The sequence below is a fragment of the Stenella coeruleoalba genome, assembly GCF_951394435.1.
Source record: "Stenella coeruleoalba genome assembly, chromosome: 1".
NCBI classification, from domain to species: Eukaryota; Metazoa; Chordata; class Mammalia; order Artiodactyla; family Delphinidae; genus Stenella; species Stenella coeruleoalba.
This window is the reverse complement of record NC_137169.1, coordinates 74,197,071-74,208,463: the sequence shown is the minus strand read 5'-3', so window position 1 is coordinate 74,208,463 and position 11,393 is coordinate 74,197,071. Positions and strand designations below refer to the sequence as shown.

Below are 11,393 nucleotides of genomic sequence, written 5' to 3'. Positions count from 1 at the left end.
ACCAGTCCCGGGCAGAAGGGCATCAGCAGAAGAGCCCCCGAGCGCCGATCCGTGCCTCGCCAGTGGGGGGCGCTCTCCCGTGGGAAAGGTCGGGCAGGGCGGGGAGGGGCAGGGCGGGACTCGGCCCCTCCGCCCCCTTGGCGCCACCCCTCGGTCTGCCAAACTTTCCTCGGGTTCCGGGCGGGTCCCAGCGTCCGCTGGAGAGGAGGCGCGCCGCCGCCTGCCCGCTTGTCGCGTCGCCCTCGGCTGCTCGCGCCCGGCCCCCGGTCTCCCTGTCGCGCTCGGCCCCGAGGGCATGCGGCAGCAGCAGGGGTCTACGCTCCCGGGCTCCGCGGCGCGGGCGAGCGTGAGCGGTGAGTGGGTTCCCGGAGCGGCGGCCGGCCGGGGCGCATGGGGAGGCTTTTCGGGGTTGCCTGGCGTCCAGCCCGGGCCCCAGACCCATTCCGAGTACCTGGGACAGCCTTCTTTGGGCGGTGTGTGGCGCATCTTGCCCTTTCCGCCTTCTTTTAAAATTCTTTTTTATTTTAGGAGGGAGAAGCAGTCGGGATGCAGAATCCGCGTAGCGCCCGCCCCAGCTGTGGGCTGGTGGGCTGGGCGCAGAGGAGCGCAGAGCGGGGCGCAGGCTCCGCTCTGCTTTTGCACAGGTGCTTCTTTTCCAAACTCGGTTTTACAGCCGTCGATGGTGAACTGAGGTTCTCTCGTGGAGCCTAGGGATATAACATTTTCCAGCCTTCAGTTACTCCCTAGCCTGTGGTGTGTTAGGGAACAGCTCGAACCAAGCAAGGCATCCAGAGATTCGGGAAATGGTTATTACGAACTAACTAGTGACACTGTTGGGGGTTGTGCTTTGAGAGTAAGTGACGGTCCCCGCGGTCCCCGTCTCACTACCGGCAGACAAAAGTGCTTTGTTCTGTAGCAGCGTTACTTTATTGCTTTCCTTCAACAAGTTGCGACTACCTAAAATGGCTTAGAAATTTCTCAAGCAAGTAGTTGGAGGAGTGACTGTGAGTATTGGAAACAATTTAGTCTTATTAAGGTCATCATTTAAACTGCCCTCAAAAGCATTTTTAAACTGAGTATTTTCCACGAAGTGTGTTCCTGGTGCTTCGTTACTGTCATTGTCATACACTTCTCCCTCCTCACTTCTTTGCTGCCCTGAGTATTACCTGGCCTTGGAACGTTACTTTAGAAGTTAAGGGCCTCTTAGCTTCTCAAGGTTCCTACTTGCTTTTTGTAAGTCGGAGAATAAAGTAAATGCCAAACAGGTGATCTCTTTACAAGTCGCTTATTATTTCATGCACTGCACAGCATGTCATTAATGCATGAACTTTTGTGTTGCTAAGGAGAGTTGTTGGGTTTTCCAGTGAACTACCTATCAGTGGTTGCTAGCCCAGCTTACAGTGAGGAATTGCATCCAACTTTGTGTGGTCTGAGTCCTGGGAATAGAGTTTTCCTCTTTTTTGAACAGAAGTGATACAGTTAAAAACACACAACCTTGGCTCTATTAACACCATGCTAGTCTAAACAAACTGGGCCATTCTAAAAAGACCAGCAAGCAAACCCTACCAGTGGGGTTTATGTACTTGAGATAAGCTTCTGGACTTGTTTCTTGTGCCATGAGACTGTATGACTGTATCATGTAGGGACTGGACATCCAATCATCTGGATGTAACTTATATTGATTGTTACTACCAGGTAACTAGGACAATAGATTATTTTGGCACATTTTCAGGTTTTCTTTTGTCTTTAGAGTTCAAAACTTTGTAGCTTCGATTAAACGAGAAATAACACATTTCTTTTCTAAATCTGACAAATGCATAAATAGTAGTTACCAGCCTCTTTATATTGTTAGATGAGATCTATTTTAGGTATCTGGCTGTTTTACAAGATGTTTGATAGAACAGATCTGCATATGTTTTCTCTGAATGAAGACTGAAATGAAAACATTCCAATATGGGATTATTTTCATGTATGTCCATCAGAGCCTACTTGAAAATCTACATGCTGATTCTCTCTCATTTTTCCAAAATACACAGGCACAGAGGAACCACTGCACACACAGCATTGTAGCCCGGCAGCAGTCAAGGTACACATTCTCAAAGTGGTGTACACATGCCCAAGGCTGGCTGCCTCTCCCCCAAGTTTTTCATCTTGGAGCAGAAATCCACCATAACCTAAGCCCCCAGCGTCTTATTTCTTTGGGCCGTGGCAGGGGGAATCACTGTAACTTGAATGGGAATTACTATAACTCGAATTACCCATTAACCATTCTCCTTGGACTGTACATTCGTTCAAAATGCTCTGTAGCCTGTGATTATAACCAGCAGAGTGGTTAAGTCTGATTGCAAGGTTCTAAATGGCAGAGCCCAGGCCTAAGGTATTATTAATGTGGTATAAAGAGAAGAGCAGGGCTTTGCAGAGAGACCAGGTTTTGTTCCAGGTCAGGCTTCGTAACCTTGTATACTTTGCTTCACCTCTAAGCCTTAATTTCCTTGTCTGTAAAAATGAAGATTATATCCACCTCCCAAGATGAAAAGAGAAAGCACTTAGCAGGGTCTCTGATATACAGGAAGTATTCCTTATATGTTGGTTGCCCTCTTTTCCTCCTAGATAAAGTATTGACATTTCTATAAACATGGTGCAAATGTACATTGCAGTGGTGAGAGTGCAAAGGTAGATTCCCAAGTCCTTGGTGATTTAGAGATGTTCTGCTCGCTTTCCTTACTTGCTTTCCTCCTCCCTTGCCATGGTCCTTTTGCTCTTCCCTCCATCATTTCTCCTGCAGGTACTGAGCTGTCTCCTGTCTGGCCTTGCTGATCCTTTGTCCCTCATCCTGGATTCTGTGTTTATGTGGAGGAGACCCCTGGAACTTAGTTCTACCGCGGATGGGAGAGATGGAGGTGAGGGGTTTAGAGCTGTCTGCAGAAGCCCTGAGAGTTTGTGCTTTCACAGTGCTGGGTTAGAGAGGCAATTTGGAGTACAGGGGTCTGGGTTCTAACCCCAGCACCACTCCTGTGAGCTCTTGTGACCTTGAATAAATCACTTATCATCTCTGAATCAGTTTTCTCATTCACACGATGGGGATAATAATTCCTTTTCTAGCTACCTGCATGGGTTGTGTTGGGTCCCATTAAGTCAGGCATGTGAAAGGGCTTTGCACCTGGTGAGGGCCACATAAATGTTGGATAAAGAGACAGGGCCTCCAGATGTGGGACACCCCAGGCAGGCTGTAGGGGGCGGGAGGATCTCCATGTGGGTGTTGGACATGCTAAGTGGTCATTGCTGCCGTCTCTCCACACCCCTCTTTCCTGCCTTCTGATAGCATATGAGATTTTAAGGAGGAAATCCTGCCAAAGGTTGAGAAACTGCTCTGTGGGAAATATGAAAGGAAGAGAAATTTCAGGGCTGAGATTACCTGACGTTGTGTGATCGAAGGCACAGGGCAAAAGGTCCAAAGAAGTTTTAATTCCCTCTTAGAATTACCTGTACTGTCTGCTCATCTCAGTTCTTAGTGGACAGAAACATAGGGTTAACTAATCAGCCAATGAGACAGAGGAGAGTGGTACTGGAGATCATCAGACGTTGAATTGGGGTGCCCTGTGCCGTCCTCACACTCCTGTGCCTTCTTGCTAACTTAAGTCTCTGAGGTTCACTCTGCAAAGCACTAAACTGACTCAAGGCATCCCCCCACCCCCCCACACAAACAATTAAGCTAATTATTTAATTCAATCTGAGAGGTGTGTCTTGCTCTCTGCCTGACCTGCCTCGTGAGCCAGGAGAGTAGTGCCCAGTGAGGGGAAGGTCTGACTTCCTGGATTGTCCCCGCCCCCTCTTTCCCAGACTGATGTCAATCATCCTTATTCCTCTTCATCTCCTGGCCTGGCCTCTGCGGCCCCTGACCCCTAGCCTCTGGTCCTGTCTGCCTACTTCCTTGAACTTCATTGCCTGTGCCCCTCCCTGCTCCCATGGACCTTGCTTCCCCTCCTCAGATGTGAATCATTCATATACTTTAGTCCAGGCCAGACTGGGTGTCGCTCTGGAAAACAGCCTGCCCAGTATAGCCTGCCTCACCCCTTCCAAACAATGTTAGTCAGCCCCGTAATTACTCATCAGCTAGTCCTATGTCTTTATTGTGCCCTGGGACATTAGGCTGCAGGACCTACTAGCCCTGGTTTTGTTTTGTTTTGTATTTTACGCAGGCCTTTCACTGTTGTGGCCTCTCCCGTTGCAGAGCACAGGCTCCAGACGCGCAGGCTCAGCGGCCATGGCTCACGGGCCCAGCCGCTCCGCGGCATGTGGGATCTTCCCGGACCGGGGCATGAACCCGTGTCCCCTGCATCGGCAGGCAGATTCTCAACCACTGCACCACCAGGGTAGCCCCCTTGGTTGATTTTTAATAGGCCAGTCCTTTAAATGGGAGCCCTTTCCCTGAACTAAACTGTCACATGGGTCTGGCAAAGAGAAAATACATATAATTTTTTTCTATAAAAATGGCCTTAGGATTAGCGTTCTCCAAAGAGATGGAACCAATTGGACATATATAGCTGTTTATAAGAGGAGGTTTATTATAAGAATTGGCTCATGGGATCATGGAGGCTGAGAAGTCCTGCGGTCTTGCCATCTGCAAGCCGAAGAACCAGGAAAGCTGGTAGGTAGTGTAGTCCAGTCTGAGTCTGAAGGCCTGGGAACAGGAGCTCTGATGTCTGAGGGCAGGAGGAGATGTACATCCCAGCTCAAGCAACCAGGCAAATTTGCTCTTCTTCTGCCTTTTTGCTCTATTCCGTCTCTCAGGGGATTGGATGATACCCAGCCACATCGGTGAGGCTTATCTTCTTTACTCAGTCTACAGACCCAAATGCTAATCTCTTCTGGAAATACCCTCATGGACACACCCAGATAATGATTTACCAGCTACCTGGGCATCCCTTAACCCAGCCAAGTTGGCCCATAAAATTAATTCTTCCACCACCAAACGAGGAAGTTGACACGGGTACAACACTACCGTCCACAGAGCCCATCCATATATCATCAGTACTTCCCCAAGTGTCTCTTTTTCCTGTCTGATCTAGGATCCATGTTAAATTTATTTGTCATGTCTTTTGTAAAATAGTTCCTCAGACTTTCCCTGTTCCTAAAGTCCTTGCAGTTGTACAGGTCTTAACATTTTGTAGATAACTCTCAACCTGGGTCTAGCAGGTGTTTCTTCAGAACCAGACTTAGGTCATATGTTCTTGGCAGGGTACTCTGCTCTTGTCAGCACATCGCATTAGAAGGTACACGATGTCAGCTTGTCCACCACTGGAATATTGGCCTTAATCACCTGGTTATGTTGGTGTTTGCCAGATCTCCCCACCTTAAATTCACCATTTTTCCCTTTGAAACTTATTGGTATTTGTGGGGAGGGGTTCTGAGGTTATGCTAATAGCTGTCTCTCATTAAACATCCACCTACAGCCTTATCATTCACTGATGACCTCTGCCTGAATCAGCCACCTCTCTGAAGGTTGCCAAATGGTGATTCTTTATTTCCATCACTCCTTCCACATTTGTTAGTTGGCATTCTGCTATTAGGAAGAACTTTCTTTCTCCTTCATGCATTTATTCATTTATATTAGGAAGTATTCGTGGATTCCTTTTGTATACAATATGTTGAGATCTCTTGCTATAATTACTTATTTTGATGCTCAAATTGTTCTCAGTTTGACAAAAACTGGCTCCTTTGTCCTTTTGACATCCTTATCATCCATTGAACATTTAAAAGTTTTCTGTCACCACAAGGCATCCCAGGTTTATCTTGTACTTTCCCTCTCCTGGTTAGTCATCCTTTTTGGTAGAGAATGGTATTTAGAAACCAAGATCCAGAAGGTTGATTGTGTCCATTTTTGCTGGGGTGTCTTACATCTCTCAAAGGACAGAGCTAGGAAATATATGTATATATGTATTTACACATACACATTTATATATTTTCTGCATTAGGCCATATATTGTAAAATCATGAGTTCATACTAATACCTCCAATTCCAGTCCAACACCCAAGGACCTTTCTAGTCTTATCGCTTTATATCTTTTTACATATCTTCTCTGGCAGTTAGAAACTTGACTCTCATTACCATCAATATTTTTACTTATTTGCTCAGAGTAGCCCGCCTCTCAGCCACAAAGGCCATCCTGCCTCCTCTCTGTCCATCTCTCTTCCCACTGCTGCTCATCTTTGGTGCCAGCCCTGCTAACCCGTGTGTCTATGCAACTTTATTATCAGCCTCCAGTCCCTCCAGCTCACTACTCTGTGTGGCTCCCCAGCCACAGCCCATGCTTCTGTGCAACTCCCCAAACTCTCTCCATCATACTGCGTTCTCAGCCACATGCTGACCCCTCAGTTCTGGGGAGGGAAGAAAAGAGAAGGCAGAGGAAGAGAGAAGAAGATGGGAATGAAAGAAAGCAAAGATAGAAACAGCATATACATTTTTAAAGGTTTCCGTGGATTGCTACTAGGTCATTACTAGCCTTTCTCAGTTAATTTCCAGCCTAATTTCTAGAGTCAGATAATTGATGTCTGTGGCCTAGTTCAACTGGTAGTCTCTATTTTGTTGATGGAGAAAGTAAAATGCTTTAGGAGAAACTGTTTCTTACGTTATATCGTTCAATATGTTAGAAGTAAACTGGGTTGCTTGCTCTTCTGAGCTTTCTCTGAAGCAGGCAAACTGACTAATCATCGCTATTTTCTATCGTGTATTTAGAGTTTTATTCAGTCCTTTTCATTTGATTATGGATTTTTCCCATAAACTCTTGTCAACAATTCTAAGTAGAGGTACTTTTACAAATTTTTATTGACATTTACCACAACCACGTTATATTACGTCTAGAATCAGTAAATATTTGCAAAAGGCATTAATGTCATTATGGAGAACAAATCTGCATTTTTATTTCTCTTGGGGTTAGAGGATTAACTAACGAAAAAAGGCTCCAGTGGTCAGGGTGGTGAAAAGAGCCCTGGGCTAGAAGGATGAGAGCTGGTCAAAGTGAATCAGTGTCTCCCAGTTTTAATTTTCTTTGTAAGATGGAGAAAGCTACAGTGCCCATCTCACCATGGGATCAAATGGGAAGAGAGACATGAACTCACTTTGAAAACTGTTCAGTGGTATATTAGTGAATATATTTTGAGGGATTACTCTATGATCCAGATAGAGTAGTCTAGAGGAAGCATGGTAATATGATTAGAAGGTTAAACATCAGGTTTCCAACCCCTCTGGCTAAACTCCTTTTATACTTATTCTCTGGGACCAAGTAGTTTCAACTGATAGTGAAAAACACCAGTTAGTGACCCTGGACAGGGTGGTAGAGGGGAGACGTTCTTGGGGTTGTAATGCCGGTGACCCACCCTGTCTGAGGGAGGGATTGCCTCCTTTGACCTCCCCTCCCTGGTAATCTCTCTTGGGATCCTCCTCCCCAACCTATTGGGAACAGACTTACCCTGTTGCTTTACTGGACTTGTCTCACTCCTCTGGACCTGGCAGTGGGTTGAGGACTTTACATTGGCTGTTTCATTCACTTTGCCCCAGTAACCCAGTAACCTGACAAGTTAGATCTTGTCTCCCTTTTGTAACAGAGGAAATTGAGGCTCAAAGAGGTTAAGTAACTATTCTCAGGCCCCACTGATAATAACAGTAATGAAATTAACACTCTGTGTCAGAGGCTATTCTAAGCACCTTATTTAAATCTCCCTATAGTCTTAGGAAGAAGGTGCTGTTATTATCCCCATTTTATAGATGACAGAATTAAGGCACAGGGAGGTTAACTAACTTGCTGGTACGTAAGGCTTCACACTCAGGCCAGTTATCTCCAGAGGCCATGCTCTTTTGCTCTTTTGATATCCAGTTTCCCCAACACCATTTGTTGAAGAGACCGTCTTTTCCCCATTGTATATTCTTGGCACCTTTGCCAAAGATCAATTGATCATATATGCATGGGTTGATTCCTAGGCTCTCTATTCTGTTCCATTGACCTATATGTCAGTCTTTATGTCAGAACCATACTTTTTTGATTACTGTAACTTAGTATTACTATTGCTTTGTAGTATATTTTGAAACCAGGAGGTATGAGGCCTCTAGATTTGTTCTTTCTCAAGATGGTTATGGCTGTTTGGAATCCTTTGTGTTTTCATGTGAATTTTAGGATTTCTTTTCTATTTCTGTAAAAAAAAAAAAGATGCTGCTGAGATTTTGATAGGAATTGTTCTGAATCTGTAAATTACCTTGAGTTGTATAGACATCTTAACAATATTAGATTCTAATCCATGAACACAGCATGTCTTTCCATTTATTTATGTCTTCTTTAATTTCTTCCATCATTGTGTTGTAGTTTTGAGTATACAAGTCTTTTGCCTCCTTGGTTATGTTTATTCTTAAGTATTTTATTCAGTATGATGCTATTGTAAATGGGATTGTTTTCTTAATTTCCAAAAAGCTTGTCGTTGTTAGCGTATAGAAATGCAGCTGATTTTTGTATGTTGATTTTGTATCCTACAACCTTACTGAATTCATCGATTAGTTCTAACAGTTATTTTTTGTGGAATCTTTAGGGTTTTCTACATATAAGATCATATCATCTGCAAACATGATTTTACTCCTTCCTTTCCGATATAGATACCTTTTATATCCTTGTCTTGTCTGGCTAGGACTTGAGATACTTTGTTGAATAGAAGTGGCCAGAGTGGGTCTCCTTGCCTTGTTTCTGGTCTTAAAGTTTTCAGTTTTTCACTGTTGAGTATGATGTTCATTCTGGGGGTCATGCTCTTTAACCACTCTGCTTACCTGCTTATCTGCTAATATTTGAACGCGGAACCTGAAGCCTGTGTTCTTCTGCCACACCACATTGTCTCTCCTCTGCTTCCTCACCCACTTCTACACTCCTGCCTCCCTGCTTTGTTTCAAGCAACAGAAGAGGGAAGTGGCAGTCTCTTAAGCCTAGTCACTGTGGCTCTAGGCCCATACTCTTAGGCAGGAGAAGAGTCTTTCCTGGACTGTGGTTATTTTAGTGTAAGTATAGGATGCCTTTGTTATTTGTCTTTGTTAAATTGAAGTGTTAGAGCATGAACAGTTAAAATTCCAGAATGCCAGTCGTATATTCTATTGAATTTTGGGGAAATATTGAGTTAACTTTCTTGGGAGGTACTATCTACCATTTATTGAGTACACCCTATGTCCTAAGCATCTTGCTACTCACTTTATATACATTGCTTTAATTATCCTTTCAACAATCCTATATAGTTGTTATAGTTATTATGTTGTAGTTATTTTTAGAGAGGAAGGAAAAGTCTCTGGCCAGATCAGCAGTATGCCAGGTTAGAGCCATCGCTGAAAGTGATGAGCCTACATCTGACCCGGGTTCAGCTGACGCCAAAGCTTCTGCTCCTTTTCCCCCCCACTACCCGGCCCTCCTATGTGTCACAGCCTGCCATGCTCTCCTTGAAAGTGTTTAGGTGACCAGAGCTCCACTGTTCTGGCCTTCCATTCTCTAAACCCTGTTTTAAATACCCATGCTAAAATGTCCATTTCTTTATTTATTCTGACCAACGAATGTCCATTATGCACTGGAGGAATGGAAATAAGCAAACCACAGCAAAACAAAACAAAACTCCCGTTCAGAAGAAAGGGAGACATGCAGCAGACATGATGGAACCCCGCTGGGCAGCAATTAAGACTTCCCTGCCCTGGTCCCTTCCTCTGCTGTATGTGAGAGGCTTCCTGGTGGTCCTGACTTTGACTCTGTTCCCTGGGAAGTTCTTCCTTGTCCATTACCCTCTGTGGCCATATCTGAAATGGGTGTTGGAAAGTGTGAGCTCCAGGCCACTCTGTGGCTTCCACAGCAGTATAATTCCTTAAAAAGTTTATAGGCTTCTGGTCTGTTTGCTTCTAGTCAGTTCCATATACCAGTTACCACATCCAAATTCTATTTTGGATCAAGGTCTTAGGCATTTCTTTTTTCCCAACTTCTATGCTGGGCCCATCTCTCTTTTCCTCTCCTTAGTGGTTTCTGCCCTGAAGTCCTCTAAAACATGGACTTGGGCAGGAGAATGCACGCTTACCCTTTACTGTCGGCCTGACTTCTTTGTTCCAATGCCATGTTTTATTGAGAGGCCTTTGAGAAAGGCTGTGAGCAGTGATACTATTTTCTGCTCTATGGGGTCGCAGAAGCAGTTCACTTTTCTAATCTTCCAAGGCCTCCAGGTTCTGGTTGCTGACCATTCTTTTCCACCTTTGCTTACAAACGATCCTTGCCTGAGCTCATCTCTTTCTGGGAATGCCTTGCTAAAAGCTGCGAGAAGCAGCCAGTGCCTGCACCTAGAGCTGCCGGCTTCTTAGGCAGAGAGGCCTCCAATTACAGTGATTTGAAGACAACAGTTTATTTTTCTCTCTTGTTAACAGTCCTGAGGTGAGTGGTTTGAGTCTGAAGGGCTTCTTTTATCTTGTTTTTCCACTATCCACCAGGGCAATGTTTCTCAAACTCCCTTTGTTTCAAGACTGGATTTTTTTTTATTGCCAGTGTGCCGAAGACAAATACTTTTGGTTTATACTCCACAGATCACACACTTGTATTTCACAGCAGTGTCAAATTGTCGCAAACATTTCTAGGTATTTATTCACAGTTTCTGGACTTATCTCCTCATTAATGGAAACTTGTCCCTGGACTACTCGGAGTTGTGCTTCTAGGGCTTTGCCCTGGTCTGAAGGTTCAGTGCTGATCACAGGGCTGCTTGAGCTCCAGCTTGCAGGAAGGTGAAAGAGCTCGGAGGCACACACGCTATTTCAGGGCTAACCTGGAAGCAGCGTACTTCATTCGTGCCAGTCCATTGGCAAGAAGTTAGTCACATGCCTCCCTGTAAGGAGGCTGGGAAATAGAGTTTTTTACTCTATAAGGAAAGGAAAACATGGTTCAACACTTTGTGCCATAGACCATAAAGCTAAACAATGATAAAAGAAATATTTATGAGAGAACTCGCAGGGCAGCAGACAATCATGGGCAAATGAGTTAGAAGAACTGTTCTGAGTTCAGTGCCTTGTCACTCAGGACAGGGCCTCTCGGAAATAGAGTCTGGGGTCCTGCTGGCCTTTTCACGCAACCAGGGGGTCAGAGGCTGGTTGTGCAGTGAGGTTAACAAGAGGGAAGTTCATGCGAGAAGAGGCTGAGAACCATTCTCAGGAGGAAATCTAGAAATCAAATACCCAGGTTTGGAGCTGGAATCCACAAGGTGGTATTCAGAGCGCTGGGGCAGGGGCAGATCTGAAGGCTTAGGACACTGCAGCAGTCAGGATCAGTGGGCATCAGGAAAGGGGTTCCAATAGTCTACCCTGAGCCCAAGCAAAGCACCAGAGGAGGGAGGACAAAAGGTCTTGG

At 45.1% G+C, this 11,393-nt stretch overlaps 1 protein-coding gene across 2 annotated transcripts in view; it reads left to right on the top strand.

Moving 5' to 3' along the window:
* Positions 1 to 200: 200 nt before the first annotated feature.
* The window catches only part of LPAR3 (lysophosphatidic acid receptor 3), a 73,060-nt gene continuing 61,867 nt past the window's right edge, over positions 201 to 11,393 (top strand). The window contains exon 1 of one of the 2 annotated variants that reach the window (XM_079919415.1): positions 201 to 353. Coding sequence is in view for 1 of the 2 variants with exons in the window: in XM_079919416.1 (XP_079775542.1) it covers positions 2,886 to 2,900 (15 nt within the window). In the remaining variant the exon portion in view is untranslated. Of the gene's footprint in view, positions 354 to 2,842; positions 2,901 to 11,393 lie in introns of those variants that run through there. The other variant, XM_079919416.1, reaches the window with a different exon arrangement.